At 51.1% G+C, this 23,643-nt stretch overlaps 10 protein-coding genes across 10 annotated transcripts; 5 read left to right on the forward strand and 5 right to left on the reverse strand.

Annotated features, from left to right (window-relative positions):
- The first annotated feature begins 133 nt into the window (after window positions 1–133).
- CC77DRAFT_800183 (NAD(P)-binding protein) lies at window positions 134–1,899 on the forward strand. Its single transcript, XM_018533234.1, has one exon. It carries the CDS (start codon window positions 426–428, stop codon window positions 1,725–1,727), a length of 1,302 nt encoding a protein of 433 aa, XP_018386832.1. The 5' UTR covers window positions 134–425; the 3' UTR covers window positions 1,728–1,899.
- Window positions 1,900–1,974: 75 nt separating this feature from the next.
- On the forward strand, window positions 1,975–4,360 carry CC77DRAFT_986568 (hypothetical protein). Its single transcript, XM_018536223.1, has 3 exons — window positions 1,975–2,097; window positions 2,155–2,306; window positions 2,367–4,360. The coding sequence occupies exons 1-3, from the start codon at window positions 2,070–2,072 to the stop codon at window positions 4,173–4,175; spliced, it is 1,989 nt and encodes a 662-aa protein (XP_018386833.1). The 5' UTR covers window positions 1,975–2,069; the 3' UTR covers window positions 4,176–4,360.
- Window positions 4,361–4,397: 37 nt separating this feature from the next.
- Window positions 4,398–5,269, reverse strand: CC77DRAFT_1019348 (hypothetical protein). The gene has a single exon (XM_018524814.1). It carries the CDS (start codon window positions 5,258–5,260, stop codon window positions 4,418–4,420), a length of 843 nt encoding a protein of 280 aa, XP_018386834.1. The 5' UTR covers window positions 5,261–5,269; the 3' UTR covers window positions 4,398–4,417.
- Window positions 5,270–5,817: 548 nt separating this feature from the next.
- Window positions 5,818–8,634, reverse strand: CC77DRAFT_1093768 (HCP-like protein). The gene is made up of 3 exons (XM_018529700.1): window positions 8,477–8,634; window positions 6,361–8,421; window positions 5,818–6,305 (listed from the first exon to the last, which is right to left on the reverse strand). Exons 1-3 carry the CDS (start codon window positions 8,514–8,516, stop codon window positions 5,896–5,898), a joined length of 2,511 nt encoding a protein of 836 aa, XP_018386835.1. The 5' UTR covers window positions 8,517–8,634; the 3' UTR covers window positions 5,818–5,895.
- A 553-nt stretch (window positions 8,635–9,187) lies between these two features.
- On the forward strand, window positions 9,188–11,118 carry CC77DRAFT_800249 (MFS general substrate transporter). Its single transcript, XM_018533235.1, has 2 exons — window positions 9,188–9,799; window positions 9,854–11,118. Exons 1-2 carry the CDS (start codon window positions 9,374–9,376, stop codon window positions 10,937–10,939), a joined length of 1,512 nt encoding a protein of 503 aa, XP_018386836.1. The 5' UTR covers window positions 9,188–9,373; the 3' UTR covers window positions 10,940–11,118.
- A 3,707-nt stretch (window positions 11,119–14,825) lies between these two features.
- On the forward strand, window positions 14,826–16,055 carry CC77DRAFT_1030247 (hypothetical protein; the record flags this gene model as incomplete). Its single annotated transcript, XM_018526576.1, has 4 exons — window positions 14,826–14,952; window positions 15,028–15,229; window positions 15,286–15,830; window positions 15,880–16,055. 4 exons carry the CDS (start codon window positions 14,826–14,828, stop codon window positions 16,053–16,055), a joined length of 1,050 nt encoding a protein of 349 aa, XP_018386837.1.
- Window positions 16,056–16,604: 549 nt separating this feature from the next.
- CC77DRAFT_1019353 (class II aaRS and biotin synthetase) lies at window positions 16,605–18,839 on the reverse strand. Its single transcript, XM_018524815.1, has one exon. It carries the CDS (start codon window positions 18,663–18,665, stop codon window positions 17,040–17,042), a length of 1,626 nt encoding a protein of 541 aa, XP_018386838.1. The 5' UTR covers window positions 18,666–18,839; the 3' UTR covers window positions 16,605–17,039.
- On the forward strand, window positions 18,767–20,958 carry CC77DRAFT_800416 (hypothetical protein). Its single transcript, XM_018533238.1, has 3 exons — window positions 18,767–18,811; window positions 18,863–18,915; window positions 19,113–20,958. The coding sequence occupies exon 3, from the start codon at window positions 19,116–19,118 to the stop codon at window positions 20,868–20,870; it is 1,755 nt and encodes a 584-aa protein (XP_018386839.1). The 5' UTR covers window positions 18,767–18,811; window positions 18,863–18,915; window positions 19,113–19,115; the 3' UTR covers window positions 20,871–20,958.
- CC77DRAFT_1019355 (hypothetical protein) lies at window positions 20,809–22,365 on the reverse strand. The gene is made up of 3 exons (XM_018524816.1): window positions 22,174–22,365; window positions 21,882–22,040; window positions 20,809–21,817 (listed from the first exon to the last, which is right to left on the reverse strand). Exons 1-3 carry the CDS (start codon window positions 22,312–22,314, stop codon window positions 21,047–21,049), a joined length of 1,071 nt encoding a protein of 356 aa, XP_018386840.1. The 5' UTR covers window positions 22,315–22,365; the 3' UTR covers window positions 20,809–21,046.
- A 92-nt stretch (window positions 22,366–22,457) lies between these two features.
- CC77DRAFT_800261 (hypothetical protein) lies at window positions 22,458–23,569 on the reverse strand. The gene has a single exon (XM_018533236.1). It carries the CDS (start codon window positions 23,113–23,115, stop codon window positions 22,720–22,722), a length of 396 nt encoding a protein of 131 aa, XP_018386841.1. The 5' UTR covers window positions 23,116–23,569; the 3' UTR covers window positions 22,458–22,719.
- Between the last annotated feature and the right edge of the window lie 74 nt (window positions 23,570–23,643).

Raw genomic sequence — 23,643 nt, forward strand, 5'->3', positions numbered from 1 at the left:
TAGCCATGCTGATCCACGTATCACATCCTTCCATCCGTTGTCCATCCGCGCAAGTAGCACATCAACACAAGCTTTTGGGTAAGGAGTGAGCTTCCCCGCAGAGCTCACGCGGTAAACCCCATGCTTAGCTATGGTCGCCCCTGCTTCACTTTCCCCATGGGGGCGGATCCTGTGGGGCCTCTTCTCGAAACATTGGTTCACCAACCGGCTATAGTGGCGGCAAAAGGCAGGATCGACATCGCGATATCGCGTGGTGCAACGTTCGGGGTGAGATGCGCCGAATTCGACGGCCTAGCCGGGGTAGCGATACACCGATGCGTCGTCGTGGGAAGCTTCCTAAGAGGTTAAGAGGTGGCTGCAGAACAAAGTCTTGACCTACCGTACGCTTGGTTTAACGTTCATTCTCATATCTTTTATTGGCAAAAATGACGGGGGGGAACAAACAAAAGAGATATGCTCTGATTGGCACAGGGGGTCGTTCGTCCTTCTTCTACACAGCGATAGCGACGACCTACAAAGAGACCTCTGTTGTTGTAGCGCTATGCGACACCAACCAGACACGACTGGACTTTGCGAACTCACAGCTGGAATCTCTCGGCCATGCCAAGGTTCCCACTTTCAAAGCGTCGGATTTCGACCGAATGATTCGAGACACGAAGCCAGATGAGGTCATCGTAACAACCATCGATCGCACACACAACATCTACATTGTTCGCGCGCTGGAACTAGGTTGCAATGTTGTAACGGAGAAACCCATGACTATTGACGCACCACGGTGTCGTGAGATCTTCGATGCTGTTGAGCGAACGGGCAAGAAAGTACGCGTTACGTTCAACTACCGCTACGCACCGCACAACACAAAGGTCTGGGAACTTCTTCGTTCTGGCGCAATTGGAAGGGTGACGAGCATACACTTCGAATGGATGCTCAACACGTCACATGGCGCAGACTACTTCCGCCGCTGGCACCGGGATAAGCGTAATAGCGGTGGGCTACTCGTCCACAAATCAACCCATCACTTCGACCTCGTCAATTTCTGGTTATCCTCGCGTCCGGAAACTGTGTACGCGCAGGGAAATCTGAACTTCTACGGGCGAGAGAACGCTGAGAAGCGAGGCGTTCAAGACTTCTACACAAGAGCCCATGGCAGTGAGGTGGCGAAGAAAGATCCATTCGCACTGCACATGGACCAAAATGAGAAGCTGAAGAAGATGTACCTCGATGCCGAGCACGAAGACGCATACTATCGCGATCAAAGCGTCTTCGGCGACGGCATAAGCATAGAAGATACAATGAACCTCCTGGTAAAGTATGAGAACGGTGCGGTACTCACTTACTCCCTGACTGCATACGCACCATGGGAAGGCTTCCGCGTGTCGTTCAACGGCACTGGGGGCCGTGTGGAAATGGAAGTCGTCGAGAACAGCTACGTGAACAGCGGAGGAGACCAATCGCTCGAGGGATCACTCGAAAAGCGATCGATCACACTCAGAAAGCTGTTTGAGAAGCCCGAGGACATAGAGATCCCTGATTCTGTTGGGGCGCATGGCGGAGGCGACGAGGTCCTGCTAGCAGATTTGTTTGGTGAGCAAGGTGCGGAGATCGACCAGGATATGAGGGCTGCTAGTCACGTTGACGGTGCGCTTTCAATTCTTACGGGTATCTGTGGAAATAAGTCAATGGCTACTGGACAGGTTGTTAAAGTTAGCGACGTGTTCGTGGTGTAACTGGGTATGGCGTGTCGGTCGTAGTAGGATAATGAACCATCGAATTTCTCGGTATGCACGCAACGATACGATGTGGTATCTAGTGTTTCCGCATCTCAATAAAAGATCACGGTGGCTGGTAGTGAGTAGTGACTTCGTACAAGTAAGCGTCATCGTGTGGGGCGAACCGCGGCTGCCCCGAACCCTGACGAACAACGCTAAGATCGACGGGTCTCTCATTCCCGATGATGTTCGTGAGTAGCTTTTGGTCACCGACATGTTGTTTGCTTGTATCATCAGCTAGCTCCTTGACATTCTAGCGACATTGGAAATGTTGCGCCCCCTGCAATACCTTCCGCACATATGTCCACTTTCAGAGGCGTCATAGCTGGTGAACATTGTTGCGCTACCCTTCTCAATCGATATGCAGACTAACATCTTGCTTTAGAATTTCCCCACATCAGGATAGATTGTTTCCGTCAGCAACCGGAGCACAAGGCGCCGTTAGCATGCTTCTTGAGTCATGTACACTCTGATCATTTGGCCGGCCTCGAGTCGTTACGCGCTCCGTTTGTGTACTGTTCAGCTGCGACTAAGGAGGTGATTAATAAACTCGTTCGGCTCTGATGAACTTCACTGTAAAACTGACATGTCTTGTAGATACTGCTGCGACTAGAGAAATTTTACTATCGTGTCAACTTTGCTAAGGGTATCCTCGAGAGTAGCAATGTCACTTACGACAGAAGCATGCGCAAACTGGCTAAGGCGCTCCCTCTTGACACACCAACCTTGATTGAATTAGCGCCAGGAAACAGTATCAGGGTAACTCTTATCGATGCGAACCATTGCGTCGGTGCCGTCATGTTTCTGATCGAGGGCAATGGTAAAGCAATACTGTACACCGGCGATATCCGTGCGGAAGAATGGTGGGTAAACTCAATAGTACAAAACCCAGTACTATTGCCATATTCACTCGGAAACCGAGAGCTCGATTGCATGTATTTGGACACGACTTTCGCTACAAAAAAGGAGCCCTATCGACAATTTCCGAGTAAAGCACAAGGCATACAAGAGCTGCTGGACAAGGTCGGTGAGTATCCGCGCGATACAATCTTTTACTTCCATTCTTGGACGTTTGGATATGAGAACGTATGGATAGCGCTCTCTGCATTCCTACACTCGCGCATACATCTTGACGAGTATCGAGCGCGTGTATACGGTTCATTGTCTACGCTAGATAAGCGGCAATTGCGAGAAGCAGGCCTTGATGTCCCAGCAAGTAACAAGCCGCTTCAAGAATCTGGACTGGAGATCCGCGAGGCTCCTGCTTTATGCGGTGTTAGGAATGGAAATCACATACAACCGGGTTGTCTAACGTCTCAGGAGGACGTCCGCATTCATAGTTGTGAGCGTGGCATGGGTTGTTCTGTCCTGGACCGCGATTCGAACGCAGAGATCATACACATCATCCCCATCGTTACGCGCACCGACGGAGTGGATATCGCCGAACTAGGCGCTGGAGGTGGCAAGGGTGATCTCGATCAGAAAGAAGAGCTAGAGTCTGGTGGAGTGGGCGGCATAGATAAGTTGTTGGAGCTCTGTGCTGCATCCATAGAGGATGAGCGTTTGCTCGCGAAAGTAGTTGCGTTGGTACGGCGTACTCTCATCGAAGATGGCAAACTCGACCTGGACATGCAGCTTCAAAAGCACATTCATGACACGCAAGACGATGTGTCTTTGGAAACTCTCGTCTCTATATTGTCATCTAATGCTTCAAAAGACTCCGGAATGGAACTGCCGTCTAATGGGACGATTCGATTTCCATACAGCCGCCATTCTTCATACTCCGAACTTCGTGGCCTTGTTAGGGCCTTCAGTCCTAGAGATGTATTTCCATGCACTGTTGACGATGTTCATTGGACACCCGAGCTTAGCATGCGAAATCTGTTTGGCGATTTGTGCTCGGCTGATCTTTTTCGCCACGATACCATAATGATGGAGATTTTCGAAGCCAGATTGGCCTTCGAGGGCCGACAAAAGCGATACAGAGGAGAGAACCCAACGGATACGCAAATGACTGATGATGGGGCCTATGAACGGCATGTCATACTCCCCACCTCGAACGACCTCGCTTCAAGCACGCCAACCAAATCAGGAAACTTTGGGGTTCCGAGGGTTCTTCCTACATCAGAAACACCTTTTGCGCATAGTTCTCGTCAGGAAGTGGCCAATCAAACTCCAGAAGATCAATCTATCCACTTTTCATCGGTGGCCAAACAGCACACCACGGCTTCCGATTCTTCCTCCAGAATAGATTTACTGGCACCCAGCTTACACAAAAGGCGACGAAAGACAAATCGGCAACTTGCTTACGACGCAGCAATTGGAGCCAATGGTCTTTCTTGGTGCGACTATGGTGGTTTAGTTTCAACCAGAAGCAGGGCTGTCCAAGATGAGCCAGAGCTCTGAGAGAAATCTGATCTTGCGACCCTTTGCTAATATAGGCGATTTGACGCTCATATATGCTGCAGAGAACATGGTTTGTTGTAATGCGGTGGCAAAAGGAATAGTGTGGGAAAGCCTTTGAGATGATATGGTGTGGTTGCTGTACTCCTTCGCATTGGCATCGAGGGTCCTAACTTAACAATGTATTTAAAGATCAACGTGGTTCATTTTGTGCAAAATATACTACCCTCACCTTTGTGCTTCTCTCAGATCCTTTCGTGTTCTCTCTCTACCTCTCCGTCAGACTGTTCTTGCTCGCGCTCCATCCCTCCGCAGCTCATGTCAGCACGACACACCAACGTCTTTTCTTCGAATAAACCTGTGCCATCTCCCAACCTCCCTTCCTTTGCGATAAGTTCAGCCTGCTTCGTGTCTACCCACCAATATTCCATGAACCCTCTTAGCGGAAAGTCTCTAACTTTATCGTCTCCTCCGTCTAGTCCCACGTACCCCCGAACTGCCTTATGTAAATCATTCACGTAAATCGGCATCAATGTTGGCCTGTCTAGCTGCCAGTCTGCTAATTCGTGAATACTAGGTAATGGCCAGCAGTCGTCCCAGTGCGCTCGTAACGAATCGAGACGACCAAGATCAGCCGGCAGGCCTGTGAACTCTACAAATTTGCGTTCCACAGCCGACGCAAGAACTTGCCATGCGCGCCTGTGTCCCACTGTATTTAGGTTCCATTCCGTACTCCAACAAGCTTGGCAGGCATAGTAACGAAGGAATATATGACAGGCTTCGTGTAAAAGCGTGCTGAGCATCAAAATGCAGTCTATAGATGGTAGTATGACGATGCTGTAGCGAAAATAACGCACAGACGCCACGCCGATTGCCGTTTCATATCTGGGGTGTAGGGGAGTAGTAGCCCAACGAAAGCAGGAGAGGCGACGTGGAATGTCGGAGCCGAAGAATAGAATGTTGATATGCTTCCAAAGCTCGCGCATTGAAGATTCAGGGAAGATTGTGTCAAGACTTGCAGATGGTGTGGATGGTGTGATGGCAAAGAACAGTGACATGTGCTCTTGAACCCATATTTGAAGGTTCATCAAAGCGGCTAGTTGCGTGTTATTAAGAGATTCCAGTGGGCGGTCGAAGTATTTCACTGCTGTTCTAGTCAGTTCCATTGCTTCAGCACGGAGCGCAACGTTCATTTTCAAGGGTTTGTAGCACTGATTTCCGAACTCGTTTTCGGTGCTGTCGGGTTTGAGTTTGGGATGGTCGTGTGGATGTATCTTGCAGTTCCAATGGGACTTGTAGAAACGCGGATCACACTGATCACAGTTGCATGCTGGTTGGGGATCCTGGGCCTCGATAACTGCGCGAAGACCGTCAAGGGTATCTGGGCACGGGAACGTCTGCTTGCTCCTACGCCGAAGAGCGTCTTTGATGGTAGATTTGATGTGTAACTTGATGTAATCCTGGGGCATCTCCATGACGCAGGAGTAGGTTGGTGGGAGTCGATATGTTGTGTGCAGGCAGATCTGCGACTCCCCCACAATCCACTCTATTTGTACCCAGGAATTGGTGTAGAGAATTCAATTCACCCAAAAACATGCAAGCTTCCTCATCTGTAGATCACGTTTGTGCAGTGAAGGGCTACGTACGTTGACGAACTACCGTTGAATTTTTGCATGGAATCTATCGTTGCTCGTCGGCTGCCTAAACGCCATGTAAGAATGCTTCAATGACCTACGCCACCTGCTACCCAATTCATGAAATCAGGGTCGTTCGGATTTGGAAACAGTCCTCTGTCTGGTGGCGGCTGTCCTTCCGCCTGCTGTTGCTGCACCGGCATTCCCTGATTCAGCTGCTGTTGTTGTTCCTGTTGCCGTCTTCTCTCTTCCTCTTGTCTTCTCTGCCTCTGTGTCCTGTAGTACAGCAAGAATGCCAAAGCGCCGCTCAGAGCCAGAATGATGAGCGACTCGAGAATATCCGAATCAATATCGTCGCCGTGGTAGCCGTCACCGTAGTAGTCGTCGCCGGCTGTATGTGTGTCATCGAAGTCATCAGGCTCGTATTCATCCCAGCCGGCGAGTTCGGCTTCGAGGAAAGCGTTGAGCCACTCCGAAAGTGTCCATTGTTTCTTGACGACTGCAGCCAGATTAGTACCAGATCGGTCGAAATGTTTTCAGAAGTGGCGTCTTACCGGGCTCCTCTTGGATAGACTTGATGTTGCCATTTGTGAAGGTATTCCACCAACTCCGGATCCTGAGTTTGTACAACGCTAGGATGACGGGTAGGTAAGCCTCGCGCGGATTTGTCTCCAAGGCAAGATCATAATGTCTTTTGGCAAGATGGAAGTCTTGATCAATGCCGATGCCATTCTCGTGCATCCAACCCAAATTCCACATGGCTTGTGCGCTTCGCATGGTCTCTGCTGCTGCTGTATAACAAGCCACAGCCTTTTCGGAATCAGGATGTGTTCCGAGACCCATCAGATAGTAATCTCCCATCTTGACCATGGCGTCGACATTCTTCTGTTCTGCAGAGCGCGTCCAATATACTAGCGCCAGGAATGCATCGCTAGCCAGCGAAGGCTTCTGCTTCATGAAGGGAACGAGCGAGTCTAAGGTAAAGCGAGGCTTGACTTGGTCGAGAAGGTAGGCGACGTTAGCCTGCCCAACCTCGAAGCCTTGTTCAGCTGCCATCATGTAGCTAACGAGTGCAGTCTCTAGGTCGCCATTCGCGTAAGCCTCATTGGCTTCTGGAAAAGATGTAGAGACAAGCTCGGCCTTCTCTGCGACGATCTTGTAATATGTGGCCGCTAGAGGACAAGACTTGGTGCGAGCGATGCCGTTGTTCGTCATTTCAGCTAAGTAGTAGAAGGCCTCGAGATGCCCATGCCTAGCTGCAAGCTCAAAGTATTTAGCCGCGATAGCGATATCGCCTTGGTCCAGGAAGAGCGCACCAAGTCGGACTTGTGCTACTGCCAAATCCTGGTCTGCAGCTGCGCCGAACAGTTCAGCAGCCTTTACAGCGTCCTGAGGCACGCCTAGGCCTTTCAGATACATGATACCCATCGAGTACTGCGACAGTGCATCACCTAACTCCATGCCACGTCGAAACCAGGTTCTCGCGATCTCGAAACTTTGTGGCATACCCTCGCCGCGCAGGAACATCCGGCCAAGATAGCCAGCGGCCTTCGCAGCTAGCTTCTCGGTAGTCGGCGATACATTTGCGTTAATCTTTCCGTCCTTTGTCCAGTACATGCGGGCAAGTTCCAAGAACCGTTTCTTAGCCGCCGGAAGGTCTCGCTTCAACGTTCGTGCGCCGTCGTAATTGAGTTTAGCAAGATTGAATGTGGCCCTTGCATCACCCTTTCGGGCCTGCAGATCCATGTATTCGAAGACGTCGTCGAGGGAGGAGAAGGCATCAGATTGAGCGCTTGCAACCTTGGCGTTGGGTCCCGAACTGCTCGTACTTGCACCTTCGCCATACACACCGCCTTGATCGTCGGCGATATTGTACGACTCTCGCGGCATAGAATGCCCGCCTGGTGGACCAGACCGCATGTATGCAATAGCCTTCTCAGCCGCCGCTTTGTAGAAATGTACAGCCTCGTCACAGTTCCGCGGAGTTGATATGCCCGCCGAATGTCTATACGCAACAGCCATTTCTGACCGTACGTCTCCACCTTCAGCGCCCAACGTGTAGTATAGCATAGCCTTGGACTGGTCTTGCTTGACTGCCCCGCCGATGCCAGTCGCGTGCATGAAGCCAACCATGTGCTGTGCCGAGGCATTTCCATTCAGAGTCGCGAGCTCGTGGTATCTTCGAAAGGCCTCGGAGTAGTTGCGCGGGTGCGTGTAGTTGCCGTAGAAGTTCATCTCGGCGAGAGTAAAGATTGCATCGGGGTTCTTCTGGGCCGCGGCTTCTTCCAACAAGTCAACGGCCTGTGACAGGGAATGTCCAAGTTTCTTGGGCTGCGGGTTCGTGGTCAACAGCTCCTGCTGCGGCGGTCCATTCATGAAGAGCAGGAAGAAGACTTCCTTGGCGTAGTACGCGCTGGTACCCAGTATGCCAGACTTTTTATCGAAATTCCACCATGGCGCCGCAGCCGGTTTGATCGTGTGTAGAAGCGCCATAGCATCGTCAAAGGCCAGTACGCCCTGGTCTGGGTTCACATCTCCTTCTATGTTCCCCCATCCCGACCTCCAAGCCTCTCTGGTCTGCCCCGAAGAAACGCATAAGAATAATGAGAGAAAGACTGCGGGTCTACCAGTCAGTCAGAAGCTACTTCAGTCGCATGTGCAAATACGTACCAAAAAGAAGCGGCACAAGCCGCTGTAGCTGCGGCCTCATTGCGGGTATGTGTCGAAATTCAAAGTAATGGGAAGAAAGGAACTCATGGCGTCATCTCGCGGGGGTCCGAAGCAGAGGCGCGACTACTTGTACGCAGTCGTGGTGCAGTTGTTTGTAGAGGCCAGCTTTCCACTATCACGGCAGTTACGCCCCCCGATGCGTGGCTTCTGCAGCCAATGAGCGTTGACGTCACTTATGTCACACGTTCGCGCGCCGCAACATCGCCGCGTACTTTCCCGGCTTTCACTCATAGGAATCTGGCAAACGTCCTCGCTTGCATCAAGCTTCCGCGCTCTCGCGATATTTCTCCGTCGCTTTCTTGCTTCTTTCGCGGACGAAAGCCTGCGGGCAAGGACAACCGACCTCTTTCCGCATTTGTCATCGATGGAAGCACTAACATCCTTGCACGTATCATAATCATGATTCCCGTCTTGTTCCTACGCGTTTTCCTACGCGATGTTCATCTTCCCACTATCGCTCTTTGATAGCACTTTTCTTGTCCCCTGAAATCGTATCGAAGAACCTACATCATGGCAGTCTTGAACGCCTCATCAGAGCGCGCGCCTCTACTTCGGCGTTCGACGTCGCCAAGCTTGTCGGACAGAGATAGTAAAGATGGTGAAGCAGCCATCTCGACGTTAAGAGGGTCACTTATTGTCGGATCTGTCGGTCTTTTGATTTTTCTCCAAGGTATGTCTATCCGATGTCTGAAGCACCATCAGCATGATTTCTCTTCCCACTTTGGACTATGTGTTGTGCCATGCTTAGATGAGTGAGGTTATGCACCATGGCAAACTAGTAGAAGCCATTTGGTATTATATTCTCGCGGTACTTTTTCAAACGACGTTCTAATTGCTATGGTAGCCACAAACATCTCCATCCTTACCACAACCCAGTCATCTATTGCTGCAGACTTAGATGCCTTCGAAACCGCTAGCTGGTTTACTTCTTCGTACCTCATCGCCATGTCCTCTCTCGCTCCCTTAATGGGACGACTATGTCAGGTCTTTAGTCCGCGTCTATGCATGTTCTTTTCCACCATGTTGATCTGCATTGGATCGGTCATAACGTCCACCTCCGTATCTTTCGAGCACTTCATTCTTGGTCGCGTGGTGACCGGAGCTGGTGGTGGTGGCATCTTCATTGTTGCTAGTATCATGGCGATTCAGATGACTAGCCCAAAACGGAGAGGCCTCTACATGGGTCTTGCCAACACTGCAATGACGGTCGGTGTCTCGCTAGGAGCGGTGATAGCGGGTGCGCTTGAACCCAGGATCGGATGGGTAAGCTGTTACTCTAACTCCAAGTCATCGTCAGTCGCTTATTGACACGTGCAGAAACCACTTTTTGGTATACAAGCACCAATAAGCTTAGTGGCCGGCTTGGGTCTGCTGTTCTCTATTCCAGCTAGCCATACATCAAAGAACATCAAGTACGAAAGCCTCTCGATTCGTGAGAAGCTCGCCCGCATCGACTACTCTGGAGCGCTCCTCCTGACCACCACCATTGTACTCTTTCTTCTCGGCTTGTCTGGTCCAAAGGTCCTCCCAACACCCATCATTCTATCGGCCCTCGCTCTGCCAGTCTTCGTTCTCAACGAGGCCTACGTCGCTGGTGACCCTGTCATTCCAGTCTCTGTGCTGCGGTCGCGCGGTACCCTATTGACCTGCCTCGCCACGACTGGTTTCATGATGGCTCGTTGGAGTATCCTTTTCTACACGCCCGTGTATGCGCTTGCCGTTCGAGGCTGGGCGCCCGCCGTTGCTGGCTCGATTCTCATCCCTACGAATACCGGCTTCGCAACTGGCGGTCTTCTTGCTGGCATCTTTCACATCAAACGCACAGGCAGCTTCTACCTCCATACTGTTGTCGCCATGGCACTTTTCCCAATCACGATGGCTGTGCTCGCCCTCATCTCCACGCCCACAAGTCCATGGGCTCTATACGTTGCCATGGTCTTCCTCAACGGCCTTGTCACCGGTGCTGCAACAAACTACGCATTAGTCCATCTCCTACATCTTACGCTGCCAGAGGTCCATCCGATTGTCATCTCCCTCCTTGCTACCTTCCGCGGCTTTTCTGGCTCTTTTGGCTCAGCGATTGGTGGTGGCTACTTCGTCCGTGTGCTGCACAAGTCTCTGGACAGGGGCTTTGCGAAAGCAGGGCTGAAAGGCCGCGGTGAGCTTATTAGGAGGTTGCTGGGAAGTCCTGCACTTGTGGGGAAACTGGAAGGTAAGGATAGGATCGTTGCCGTTGGGGCATATGCGGATGCACTCAAGGCGTTGTTTCTCTGCGCCGTAGGGCTTTCGGTTATTGTTGTTCTTGTACAGGCCGGTACAGGTTGGAAAGAACCGATAAAGAGTGAGAGTCAGAGGGAGGAAGAAGAGGCTGATGCCGAAGATGGGGTGCCTGCAGGTGCTTGAGTACCACATAGGTAAAGCGGTCCTTGGAACAAATGTACATCGGAACTACATTGACATCTGCATGCTGAACCGCATCCTTCATCCTGTCAATCTCCAAGCATCCACTTTCTAGTATTCCAAGGAACTCCACGCCGAAGCACTTCGAGAGACAAGCCCTTGAGCGCAGGGACTTCTTGTAAGTATGTAGGTCTACACATACCATTCAATGGTTCCATGGCTGTATATACGCGTTGAGAGGCACACTTTGATGTTCTCCAATCACCTCGTTTTGTGGCTCTACTATTTCTCATCACCAGCTCTCGTGTAACCCTTCCCGAGTGACCTGTCATTTTTCATCCGGTACTGTTGGTACCCGACATGCATACTGGCGACGCTGTCTCCATGCTCTCTTTCCTTCCACCACCTCCCATATTGCATCTTCCGGCTTATGTTCGGTCTCGCTTCGAGTGTTTGTTGTTGTCGGAGCAGGGTCCATGCTACGTCGCGCCTGCCTGTATAAGATTTTCCTCGCTCACCTTCAGTCTCTACTACCTCGCCTCACGATATCACCAACGACGTACGAGATTGGTTATACTATCAGCAGACGCCGATTGTATTGCCGACTGTCTACGATACCCACTCTCACCGCACAATGTAAGTCTCTCTCCCTTCCAGTGTCTAGACTGTAAGTCTCCAAGTTGAGACAGTTTGCTCCACGAGTTTGCATGAGCACATTACCGACTTTAGCCCTCGGTCAAGCATAGCACACGCTCGAAGCTATACTTCAGCAGCAGCTATCGATGCCACGTCCTACATCTGCTGCACCTCAGTGAACCGCCACTTCTTTCCAAGGCACAAACAGCTAACCTATACTACGCCCAGACTCAGTCCCTTCTTTCTCAAAGAATCCGCATCATGGCTCGTGGCTCAACTGCTATCATGTCAAATCTTGTGGCCAATCCCTACCCCAAGGCGAAGGAGCATGTCGCTCGCATGTCTCTTTGCGAAGTCTGCGATCGCCAGATCCTTACTAAGGACTGGGCCAGTCACAAGAACTCTAGGAAGCACCGTGCGGCTGAAGCTAAAGAACGTGAAGAGCTAGAGAAGTTGAAGAATCCCGGAGGTAGCTTCGGCGGCGACGCGGCTGGCTTCGGCGACAGCAACGAATTCGGCGGTGCTGGTCAATTCGCAAATGCCAACGAGTTCGGCGGTGCTGCTAATTCTACCAACGATGGCTGGGGCTCTGGTGGCGATTTCGCTACTACCAACACTTCAAGCTATAACAACACCGGTGGTGGCGATCGGGCCTGTTACGGGTGCGGTCAAACTGGACATCAGAAGCGCAACTGCCCATCTGGTGGAGGTGGCGGTGGCGGCGGCGATCGTGCCTGCTACGGCTGCGGTCAGACCGGTCACCAGAAGCGCGACTGTCCTCAGGGCACCGGTGGTCAAGCTTGCTTCAACTGCGGTGAGACCGGGTAAGTCTAATATCTTCGTACTATTTACTAGTGCCGTGCTAACGTCTCATCAGCCATCGCAAGACCGACTGCACTCAGCCTCGAAAACCTATGGCTGGTGGTGGCGGCCGGGCTTGCCATAACTGCGGAGATGAGGGCCATATGTCACGTGAGTGCGACAAGCCTCGTGTGATGAAGTGCCGCAATTGCGATGAGGAGGGTCACGCATCGCGCGAGTGTCCAAAGCCTCGTGACTGGAGCCGAGTCAAGTGCCGTAACTGTAACAACTTCGGTCATGGCGAGAAGCGATGCCCGGAGCCTCCTGCTGAGAACACCGGCGGTGACTGGGGTGGTATCGGGGATTCGACAGCTGCAGCTGGAAGTTGGGGCGTTGCTCCTGTTGAGTCGACAGGCAATTGGGCTGATGATACCACTGCGGCGGTCGATGCCGACGTTTCTTCTGCCTGGTGAATTATCCTGGAGATTTACAACTGCTTGTTGGCTCGATGATGTTTTAGCATCGCCCAACATACGCAATATCTTCAGCGATAACTGACCAACCTGGGAATCTATCGATACGACAGCTATAGGCAAGGAAGAACTCGAAGCTTAGTTGAGCTCGCAATCAAATGATGGATAGGGGCTGGAGAGAGTCGGGCAGTCTACGGATACGCAGTATCATGCGAAGCAGGACACAGTCCTATACAGCTAGGGACTAGAATACGTACAACGAAGTATTCTCAAAATGACAACCAAATGTGAATTACCACACAGGCTCGTACATGACAGCCTGACCCGCCCGCGCTCTCACAGACTAGTGCTGTTTCTCGCTCGCTACTGGGATCACTGCTTTCCTCAAACTCCTTGATCTTCGGCATGAGCATTGCAATAAGCCAGGCTTCAACACGTGTTCTCATCCATGACAGTTGGAGCACGGGTAGGTTCGTTTGTATCCAGCACTGGGAGCCGGTAAACCGAAGTCAGGAGACAATGGACCCCACATCAGATTGGTTGCAATGTTTGTCCTAGTCAAGAGTTTATCAAGCCACAGTGAGGATAGACAGTCGGTCAGTAAATTTCTGATGCGAAGAAGAATAAAATTGGTTGTGTAGAACCTGCACGCGGACTGGTGAACCTCACAGGGATACGGATAAACCTACATGTAACGTGTCCGTCACTCACAAGCGTCTCGAAACGTCCTAATGTATATAACTAAACAGAGAAATATTGAGGAAGCAGGGACATGAGAAGTCTGGCCGAGAGAAATCGGAGACCGTATGTTTGGAGTGCGAATAGAATCTAGATTGCGGAATGTTTTCTAAACAGAAACTTCTGGTTTACAATCTTCACCCGTCCTTGCGGCTTTCGACATTATCGTCCTCTTGCATATGCTGATACCGGATCCGAATCCGAATCCGAATCCGAATTTAAATTGAGCTCTTTCTAAGTAAACCAAATACAGTTTCTCAACTCTGAAACCTTGTACAACGCGCAGATAGATTCACTGGTTGACTTTCGTGCAAAATGTAAGTTTCAGCAAGCTCTAGAAGAATACCAAAACCAGACCGCAATCTGCTTGTCCCGTAGTTAGTCAACTTAGGTCAAGATAGTGGAGGATAAAGCGATAAGAGTAACTAGAAAGGATGCGCATGATGCATCGTATAGCGTATCTTCTGTCATGGCGGAAGCGGAGTCGGAAGGAGAGCCACAGCATGTGAAAGGCAAAGAGACAGATATCAATGACGACCAAGACCGGTGCGTCATGGTGCGCGGGCATGTGCAAAGGCTAAAAGGTAGAACGCGCCGCGAGAGTTTCCTTCGATGTCAGCAATGCGAGTCGGGAGCGTACGGACATCCAATGTATTCGCAGCCCTAGATTAAGACACCTCTCAATCTCACCGGACACTTCGCCGTTAATATCCAGACATAGTTTTCTGTCTGAAAGCTACTGTAATACTTGAGAATCAGGGTCTATACCATGGTATTTTTGCGACAGGAACATGGCTGAAGAGACTTCCGGTGTACGTGAAGCAGCGGTCAAAACTCTCGTGTCGATCCGGGCTTTGAGAGCCCAACGGTGTCGATTACTATAGGTGAAGTGCAACGTCTCCGCACATGGCGCGGCGGAAGGATCGCTACGGGGTCCACGTTTGGCGCTACGGAGATATCTCCATCTCACAAGTCCTGGCGCTATTGCAAGTAAGCTTCAGCGGTGACACTCTCGGAAATGCGCTAATCTCGCGACAAATCGGTCTATGTACCACATAGATCTAGTAGATTGTTTTGATGATGAACACTTGATCTGAGCTCCCTTTGTGGACTGACAGTATATGTCCTGACATAGTCCCTGTGTCTCCACAGACAGCTTGGCAACGATTATGCGATTTCCCATCCTTTCGACCCTGTTCGCATTCACGCAAATCGCCATCGCTCATGGGGCTGCGCATCCGATGTCTCCACTCACCCTTGTTAATCGGGACGACGTTTATGTCAATAGACTAGATGAACGCCCACCCCATCGTGTGTTAGTTGTTGTAGTATGCATCTTGTTTGCAGTCGTTCTTGCACTGGCCCAGGGTAAGTGCATCTCGTCGTAACTCTCTACTGTTTTGTATATAAGTACCGTTCAAACAATTACTAACTGTCAATCAGGGTACCGAGCTGGCCGTCTGGCCGGCCAGAAGTCAAAGACTCGAGTTTCTGACGTGCTCGTCTTCGCGCAAGGCTTCGTCTGCACAGCCTTCTTGTTTGCCACGGCCATACAAGTATCGGGACTGGGCTTGCAAACTGATGGCCAGTGCCATGCTGCCATAAGAGTCTGCATCGTCATGTACGGCGCGGACAAGATAGCTCTGTCAGTGTCCTTTTGCGCGCGACGTCATCTTGCAGCACACACGCTGACCCCTCCAGATATCTCTTTTTACTAGAGCGAGTCCATATCGTTCGAGCTCCGTTCGTCGATCGTACGAGAGATAGATTATACGTCGTTGGAGCGATCCTGACTACCGGCGGGTTCTTCGCCATCATGGCCTGGCAGTTTGTCAATCCGTTTTCTGAGTTGAACCATCAGACTGGTATATGCAGGATCGGCATCGAACCACAGGCTGCAATGGCGGTCATTGTGCTGGATATTCTCATCAACACCATTCTAACAGGAATCTTCGTGTGGCAGCTTCGGCCAGCTTTAGGCTCGGCCGCACCTAAGATGCGGAGTCTCGCTAGCAATACCACTTGTGTGGAATCCGACTCTCCAAGCCATGGACTCAGACAATGGATGGGCAAGACACGCCACTCGATGCGAACGTCTTCTCGGAGCGACCTGCGAGTCATGCTGGTTCGAAACGTTGTTGGCTCTGGCTTCATGTTGATGGTCACTGTATGCAACAACAGCTTGTTCCTCAGCTGGGCTTTTGCGAAGATGAGCCATGCATGTCTGTTGATGTGCCTGACAGACAGTAAGTTTGCACATTTCAGCACGATGGACAAGGCTAACATGTAACTCAGTTTGTCTCGGTATGCTTGTGACCCAATGGTTAACGATGCGTTCGGCTGAACCCGAGGTGATTCGTCCTTCTCAAGTTTCGGTTTCAGGCGAGCGTACAGACTCCATGTTACTCGTGAATGAGAAACCTGTACACATCAGCCGTGTGGTGGATCAGGCACGCTTCAACCCTCGTTGAACGTTCTGTTGCCACGAACAAACTACTTCCTACAACTTATACCCCACAGCCTTCTATTATGAAGGTAGCGCACGCCACCCGCAAGTTGCCGTTCTTTTAGGAAAATAGGAGCTTGACACAGAAATGTCAAAATGTACGCATCAGTTGTGTTACATGCGCTGAACGAGAAATGGTTCTCTGGGTGCCAATCGCCAGGCTTGATGCACCCTTGCTGTGCTTCTAGGCGAAGCACTTGTATTCGGTAACAGTGTCCAAGCTGCCTCTAAATAGCCAGTTTGCGAAGGGTTCGAATGGCTTTGGCGCCGATAGCGCGAGATGGACGGCCAAACGCTGCTCGTGTGGGGAGGCAGGGAGGACTTTATGCAAGTATTCTGAACACATTCTGAGCGCTCGGAAATGTAGTTCGTAAGTCCGAATGTTGTTCTCGGTGTCCAGCAAGTGGATGTGAGAGTAAGCAGAATTAGATAGACCGACATATGAAGAGGGAAAAGTTGGTTTACGTCCCATCGAAATCTACAAACTTAGCTATTGTTGAGGAGACAAAACCTGAGATGTCTGACCATGGTCCTGTTGCAGGAATGCTCTGGATGGTTCGCTCACTGTGCCTCCATGTTGTCGAGCTGCACATCAAGGATCCTACAGGCGACTTTTCCGGCAGAAGTGAAATCAAAATGAATGCTATTGTGATATTCTTCTGGATATACATAACCTGATTGCATGATATTCTGTCTTGATGATCATCCCGAAATCGTGGGGTGAAAGCGTGCTTGAGTGATCTCAGAACCGAAATAGGGCATTCGACCGCACTTGATCTCTCAATTACACGATAACGAATAATAGCTACGCGTGCTACATGACAGTTCAGAATGAACTTGATGATGACGTCAACACAGGACAACAGTGAAGAGTAGGACTAGATGCGGAGTAATCATAACGGTGCATTATTGGTGACGGGCGAGCTTTTGATTGCGGATTGACTCTGCATTACAAGAATGAGTTGGCTAGATTCTCGAAATATTTTCTAGCAGAATCCAGATCGACGTTCACAGTGGCCTTCGATCGCTCTTTGTCAGTGAGTGTCTTTCCTAAGGAGACTTGCAACGCCTCTATAGTGGATTCCTCGTTCGGCTGATTCATGATCTGGAGGTTCATGCTGCCGCTCTCAACCTCCTTACCACCGACGACGATGATATGGTTGTACTTCTTTGTCCTTGCTTCAGCGATCTTCTTGCCGAGCGAACGGTCGCTGGTGTCAACGTCTATGGGAAGGTGTATGGTCGACAACGGGAGTGGCTTAGGTGACGATGCGGAAATTTCTGGTGCGTCAGATGGTGTGAGCCCCGAGAGGACAGACTGAATGCGCGAGACATGTTCAAGGACCTTTGGGTCGGAATTCAGCGACAAGACGATGGCAGGCCGGGGAGACAGCCAGAACGGATATTTGCCGGCATAGTGTTCGATCAGCAGAGCCATGAAGCGCTCGATGGATCCGTAGATAGCGCGGTGGACGATGACCGGGCGGCGAAGGGCTGGATCTAGACCTGCGTCCATGGACGATTGTGGCCCCGCCTCTAGTTCTTCCGGCGATGCCTGGTATTGTAGGTCGAAGCGCTGCGGAAGTTGGAAGTCCAGCTGTATGGTTGCCGTCTGATGCTCTTTGCCATTCGAATCTTTTAGGATGATGTCAATCTTCGGCCCATAGAATGCTCCGTCTCCTTCGTTGATCGCCCATTCGCTTCCGATGTTGTTCAACGCAGTAGTCAACTGCTCCTCTGCACGATCCCATTCCTCAATAGTGCCGATGAAGCTATCCTTTGGCCGGGTAGAGAGAAGCAGCTTGTAGGGACCTAATCCAAACGTGTTGTATACCATGCCCACAAACTTAAGTGTCTGCTCAATCTCGGCCAAGATTTGATCTGGTCGACAGAAGATGTGCGCGTCGTCCTGGTGAAACCGCCGGACCCTGGTCAGACCTGTCAAGGCGCCTGAGATCTCGTTCCTGTGTAGAGCACTGAAGTCGGCAAGTCTGACTGGCAGATCCCTATAACTCTTGATCTCATCCCTGAACAGCAAGCAGTGGCCTGGACAGTTCATTGGCTTCAGGCCGAACTCTCCGTCCTCTCCACCTTCTGCTTCTGGAATTTGCGCCGTTGTACCTCGCCCCTGCACACTGAACATATCCTCGGCATAGTTCTCCCAGTGTCCTGACTTCTCCCATAGCGACTTCTTATATATTATGGGTGTAATGACCTCCTGGAAGCCGAATTGTGGATACTGCGCTCGGAGGAACGACTGCAACTTCTGAAAGACATAGGCGCCGTTGGGAAGAATGAGCGGTGAGCCAGGGCTGTACGGAGATGTAATGAAGAGGTTATGTGTCTGCGCGAGAGTTCGGTGGTCGAGGGAGGGCGTAGGCGGGGTGCCGGTTGTAGGGTTCAATTGCGCACTGGCGGGTGCCTCAGATGAGACAGTCACTGTGTGCTGTAACTGGTGAGGCGCAGAGCAAGAGCAGCTCCGCACAAAGAGACGGCCATTTTGGCGCCACGTTGCTGATGCTAGTTGCGCCTGTCGTGCAGTCCGTAGCGCGAACGAAAGCTGGCGTAATGACATCGGAAAGTCCTGATACCTGCAACGCCTTCGCGTGGTGTTCAGGATGCACTTTCTGGGCTAGTCGTCTTGGCGGCCGCGAGCTCCAACATGACGTCGACGCGTCCACAAGTCAACACCAGAGTCAGTAGTGCAGCCAGGCACTAGAGGTAACGTGCTAGAGTCATTCATCCGCACGGAAACTTTACTGATGGCAAAAGCACTAAGTGTCTCGGCTGCGAGCTGATCGTGGTATGCGCTCGAAGCCTGATTGGTATGCCCCACGTCACACGTAGGAAGTGGCAAGCCGCCTACCCAACCTCCTACAACTACACAAAGGGCAGTTGGTGAGACAGTTTGGACTGTCTCTAGAAATACTGCTACTCCCTAATCCTATAACTACCACTTAATCCGCATCCTTACCTTGCCCCACGCGATCATCGCCCCCACTCACAGATACTACCAACTTAGAACATGAGCGCACGTTCCCATCGACTCGAACACAGCTTGGGCAGTAGTTGGGGTGACGCTGACTACGCATCCGGCGACGAAGGATCGATTCACTCCGCTAGCGACGAAGCCAGTGAAGTGGAACTGGAAGGATCCGACAAAGAAACGATACAAGAACCCCAGACACCTGTGACACCGAGACCTAAGCGTGACCACCTCAGTCAATCAACACCTACAGATCGAACACAAGTTCGGCCAGTACGACAGCCAGCGAGTCGTACTAAAAACAGTCAGTCGCAGAGAATAGGATCAGACCAAAGGACGCAAAGGCAAGACGCGTTCGAGCCAAGCTTCATCATGCCCTCTATGGCCAACTCGCAGAGTGGATACAATGGGTCACCAGGGGCAAAGCCCCAGCCGCGAAACCGAGCAAGGAAACCGGCCCAAAATCCTTCATCAAATCCACCCCATGCATCTGGCATTTCTTCTATGAGAGGCTCTGCCAGCGAACATCAACAGTCGTCACCACAAGAGCAGGGGGAGGTGAGCCCATGGCATTACGTGAGTCTCTTCTGGGACAACGTCGCCGCACCACTTCTTGCTCATTTCTTGGATATCTTCTCCTACGCCCTGCGCCACTTCATCAAACCGGTCCTGGGCGTCATACTTGGTGTTGGTATACTAGTTTTCAGTATCCAGATAGCATCCGGCATGCTACGCTCCACGGTATCAAATGCCGTGATGGGTCCTGTTTGTGCTATACCCGGCTCTTCTTATCTCATCGCTGCCTGTGTTACGACAGGCACAGAAAGCCCTCAAGCTGATTTTGAGGAACTTATCAACGTCCAAGGTAGATTTGAGGATATCTTGGATGCATCGAAAGATACTTCTGCGTTACCTGCCACGATCAAGAACTCTGAACTTGCTATTCGCGATTTGCGAATCCTTGTCAAACACTCTCGTCTTCCAAGCCGCAAAGCACTGGAGAACGAATTTGAGTACTTTATGCAAACAGCTAATGAGGCTTCCCTCGATCTCTCCCGCTACAACAGCCGTATAGGAGCAGCCATGGACCGCGTCATCGCAACAAATACCTGGACCATGAATGTACTGTCTGGAATTTCGGAGAAAGAAGCATCAGTTGGCGCTGTTGGCCGAGTCCTCAACCAGCTCACAGGCGCATTTGTGGCCCCACCACCAACACTTCAACAGCAGATCTTCGACCAATATGTCCTACACGTCAGCAAGAACAAGGACGAAATCACCGGTCTCATCCAAACTGCTCAAGCGCTCCTTCTTGTCCTACAAAATCTCGACGAGCGACTAGGTACCATCTATGAGATTGCGACAAACGACGACCAGACGATAACGAGCAGACAAGACGAGCTTCTCTCTAGCCTTTGGACAAAGCTCGGTGGAAACCGCGGGGATGTGAAGGCCAATATCAAATCCCTCAACCTACTCTCCAACATCAACGCGTACCGCAAAAGAGCCGTCAATCATGTAACGGACACGCTCCTCAAGCTACAGGAAATCCAGGCTGAGTTGGAAAACCTGCGGGAAGGCGTCGCGGCGCCGGAGATCTTGGGATATGCGAGTGGTTACTCGTTAGAATTCCACATTGATACTATTGGGAAGGGTGTCGAGAGGCTGCAGGTCAGTCGTGGAGAGCAGATGAGGGAAGAGAGGGAGACATACAAGAGGCTTATGCGTGGTGGAGAGGAATCTGACGGCAGGAGAGAGCTGCCTGGACCGACGGTCACGGTCAGGGCGAAGTAGTAGAACTGTCTCGGCATTGAGAAGGTTGGATAACTCTGCGTTTGTGCTTGGGTATGGCATGATGGCGTTCATGAGATTGTCTTTAGTCTCTTGGCTTCCTTTTCCCCCTAGTATGTGCCTAGATACCCACGCCATTCATAGCTTATGACTTTATTGAAACTCCATTGTTTGCAAATTCAGTACATCTGCACCTCGACCAAACATCTCCTTACGCCCCCATCGCTACCATCCCCTAATCCTTCAAACTCCATTTCATAAGCCACACATCCTCTCTGTGCACAAGCCTCCCTGAATCCATCCACACTACCTCCAACACCAAAGTAAACTCTCTTCGCCGCCACCATAGTCTTGCCTGTCTTGACCCGCCCCATCAGCGCAACGATCGCATCCGTGAACGCCGTAAGCGAAGCCGGCGAGTAGATCGTCTCGGAACCAAGGATGAAAGTATTCAAGTCTGGTGACGAAGGAACCATCTCCAGAAGCGCATCAATCGGTGTCCAAGATCCCGAAATAAATGTCATGGTAATTCCAGTCTCATTCATTACCCTCTTGAAAGCAGAGAGAATCTCGGGAGTGATGTACAACTCGCCATTCTCCTCTTGTTCCAACAGCGGGTTTCCAGTTTCCGAGAACAGCGTTTGACTATCTCCAGCACTCAGTGTACTCACCCATGTCAAGAGTAGATTGGGGAGAGTAACGAGTCGCATGACATCGGCGTTATAATCTGTCAGCGTGAAGTAAATTCCAAGTTGATTTTTCACTGCGTATTGGAATAGGAGAAGAGAAGGAAGTGCGGAGCCACAGCCCATCTCGATAACGTGTCCAACGCGCATCAGGTCATCGAGGTCCTTCCGCGGACCACGATCCAAGAGGTATCGGACAAGATCGAGACTGCATTCCCAAGTCTTGTAGCCGCCTTCATAGACGTTTTGGCGGAGGTCCGAGTCCTTGGTTTGAGTGTTAGCTTGGATGAGTCTGTGATGGGAATTTTGGTGGGAAAGTGAAACGTACATCGAGACCTGTTAGGGGCGTCTGAGAAGATCCATCGTCTTCGGCCATGAGCTGAAGGCGGACATCGAAGAGCTCGCGGCGTGGAAGACGGGCTGTGAAGCCTTTGGGACTTGTTATGCTGACAGTTGAGTAGGAAAGCTTGTCTGGCAGGGTTGATAGCTGTGGTATGTCAGTTCGGTACTCAGCAATGTCAACGACATTCCAAGAAGGGAAGGGATATTGAAAATTTCAGAATGAGAAATCATTATGCGCATGCACTTGCATTACACAAGCACCAAAAGCGCATACTTACCAATTCATCTAGATCATGTGTCTTTGCCGGGATCGGTGGTGGCACATCACTGTCCGTGGTTGCTGGCTGCTGTCCTTGGTCTTGCACATCGTTTGGATCTTCTTCTATATCGTCACCCGAGAAGCCGAAACTGAAGGCCATTATGGGATACTGGACTGGGGTTGAATCAGGTTAGACCGGTATGCGAGGCGTTAGTATGTTGGATGGTGGGGCTGCTTTCATGTGAAAGATAATTTTGGGCTTATCGATAAGACATGTGAGGTGCACGGGTGAATGTAAGCCGTCTAAATGTACTCCCATCTTGAGTTGTCACAATGGAAGCTGACTTGATCATTATGTTTGTTTTGAATGCAACGATTAGGCGCGATGGTCAAGAACAGTGCAGTAATCTCCGTTAACCTTTCTCATAATCCTTCGTAGGCCATAGGAAGACGCAGGCTGGCGAATCCATGTCTTTGCTGGTGAACAGCAAAGTAGGGATGTTCCAACACTGTGCCCTCGCCTCGCAATTTCAGTCCATGTCTACTTCGTTCTGCATCTGTATGCCTACTCCTTCTTCACCTCAATCCCATTACCGTTCTCCTCCTCGTTAGCAGCCTGCCTGTCCTCGGCCAGCGTTCTCTCCATTTGTCTAGCGCACGCCTCCATAGTCTCCTTGTCCAACTCCCATCCTGTTGTATCAATCCCCTTTGCCTTGGCGTCGGCGATGATTTGTTGTCGCTCCACAATCTTCTCGCGCATAAGCTTGATCGCGCCTCCCAGCACGACTGCCTCGCTTCGCCCTTGCCCCTCTAGGCCGGGTACTATTGAGGCAAGTCGGTCGAAGCCTTCTCTTATGGCTTCGCGACGCTTCTGCTCAGAGCGGATGTGGTTCTCCTTCTTTTGAGCTTCGGTGAGGCGGGGCCGGTCGGCAGCGTTTGTGGGACTCTGTGACTCCGGCATGACAGTGTGTAGGTAGTTGTACAAGTGTATCGTCTAATGCGAACGACGAGTCTACTGGGATCGTGGATTGGCTCGAGTGGTACGAGTCGATTTGGCGGATATAGATGCGCGTGATAATTGGTTGAGCTGTGTTTATCTTGCTGAAGTTTGAAGTTAGGTTTCGGTTCACAGGCTGCGATTCACGATTGCTGTGGTGTAGTAAAAGATATCAGGCGCTCAGGGTTCCTGCCCTTCATGTGAATGGGCCGACGAGTGCCGAGCTTGAAGGCATACTGTCAGCAGCACCACCATATGCAAGTGACACCGGGCAGCAAGAGAAGGCTGTGGTAGCAGGCGCGATAGGAATGTCGTGTGTGCTGTGCAGCGCAGCGTGTGATGCGCTACCGATGGGCGCATAGAGTAAAGCGGAGGCTCTTCATACTTGACATGTGCCTGGCGAGAGTGGGCGGACAACGGCGTCGCTGCTAGTAAAACCACTATATCTATGGCAGAGAGGTTGACATGGCGCTACGAAACAAGAAACTCGCG

Source organism: Alternaria alternata (genome assembly GCF_001642055.1).
Source record: "Alternaria alternata strain SRC1lrK2f unplaced genomic scaffold CC77scaffold_8, whole genome shotgun sequence".
Taxonomy (NCBI): domain Eukaryota; kingdom Fungi; phylum Ascomycota; class Dothideomycetes; order Pleosporales; family Pleosporaceae; genus Alternaria; species Alternaria alternata.

Coding starts and splice junctions, on each gene's coding strand:
- CC77DRAFT_800183 (XM_018533234.1), top strand. CDS start 426: ATGACGGGGGGGAACAAACAAAAGAGATATGCTCTGATTGGCACAGGG.
- CC77DRAFT_986568 (XM_018536223.1), top strand. CDS start 2,070: ATGTCCACTTTCAGAGGCGTCATAGCTG. Junction 2,098..2,154: donor TTTCAGAGGCGTCATAGCTG/GTGAACATTGTT, acceptor ATCTTGCTTTAG/AATTTCCCCACATCAGGATA. Junction 2,307..2,366: donor GTTCAGCTGCGACTAAGGAG/GTGATTAATAAA, acceptor CATGTCTTGTAG/ATACTGCTGCGACTAGAGAA.
- CC77DRAFT_1019348 (XM_018524814.1), bottom strand. CDS start 5,260: ATGAACCTTCAAATATGGGTTCAAGAGCACATGTCACTGTTCTTTGCC.
- CC77DRAFT_1093768 (XM_018529700.1), bottom strand. CDS start 8,516: ATGAGGCCGCAGCTACAGCGGCTTGTGCCGCTTCTTTTTG. Junction 8,422..8,476: donor GCTTGTGCCGCTTCTTTTTG/GTACGTATTTGC, acceptor GTAGACCCGCAG/TCTTTCTCTCATTATTCTTA. Junction 6,306..6,360: donor GTCTATCCAAGAGGAGCCCG/GTAAGACGCCAC, acceptor ATCTGGCTGCAG/TCGTCAAGAAACAATGGACA.
- CC77DRAFT_800249 (XM_018533235.1), top strand. CDS start 9,374: ATGGTAGCCACAAACATCTCCATCCTTACCACAACCCAGTCATCTATT. Junction 9,800..9,853: donor TTGAACCCAGGATCGGATGG/GTAAGCTGTTAC, acceptor TGACACGTGCAG/AAACCACTTTTTGGTATACA.
- CC77DRAFT_1019353 (XM_018524815.1), bottom strand. CDS start 18,665: ATGTCATTACGCCAGCTTTCGTTCGCGCTACGGACTGCACGACAGGCG.
- CC77DRAFT_800416 (XM_018533238.1), top strand. CDS start 19,116: ATGAGCGCACGTTCCCATCGACTCGAACACAGCTTGGGCAGTAGTTGG.
- CC77DRAFT_1019355 (XM_018524816.1), bottom strand. CDS start 22,314: ATGGCCTTCAGTTTCGGCTTCTCGGGTGACGATATAGAAGAAGATCCA. Junction 22,041..22,173: donor CACATGATCTAGATGAATTG/GTAAGTATGCGC, acceptor GACATACCACAG/CTATCAACCCTGCCAGACAA. Junction 21,818..21,881: donor CGCCCCTAACAGGTCTCGAT/GTACGTTTCACT, acceptor ACTCAAACCAAG/GACTCGGACCTCCGCCAAAA.
- CC77DRAFT_800261 (XM_018533236.1), bottom strand. CDS start 23,115: ATGCCGGAGTCACAGAGTCCCACAAACGCTGCCGACCGGCCCCGCCTC.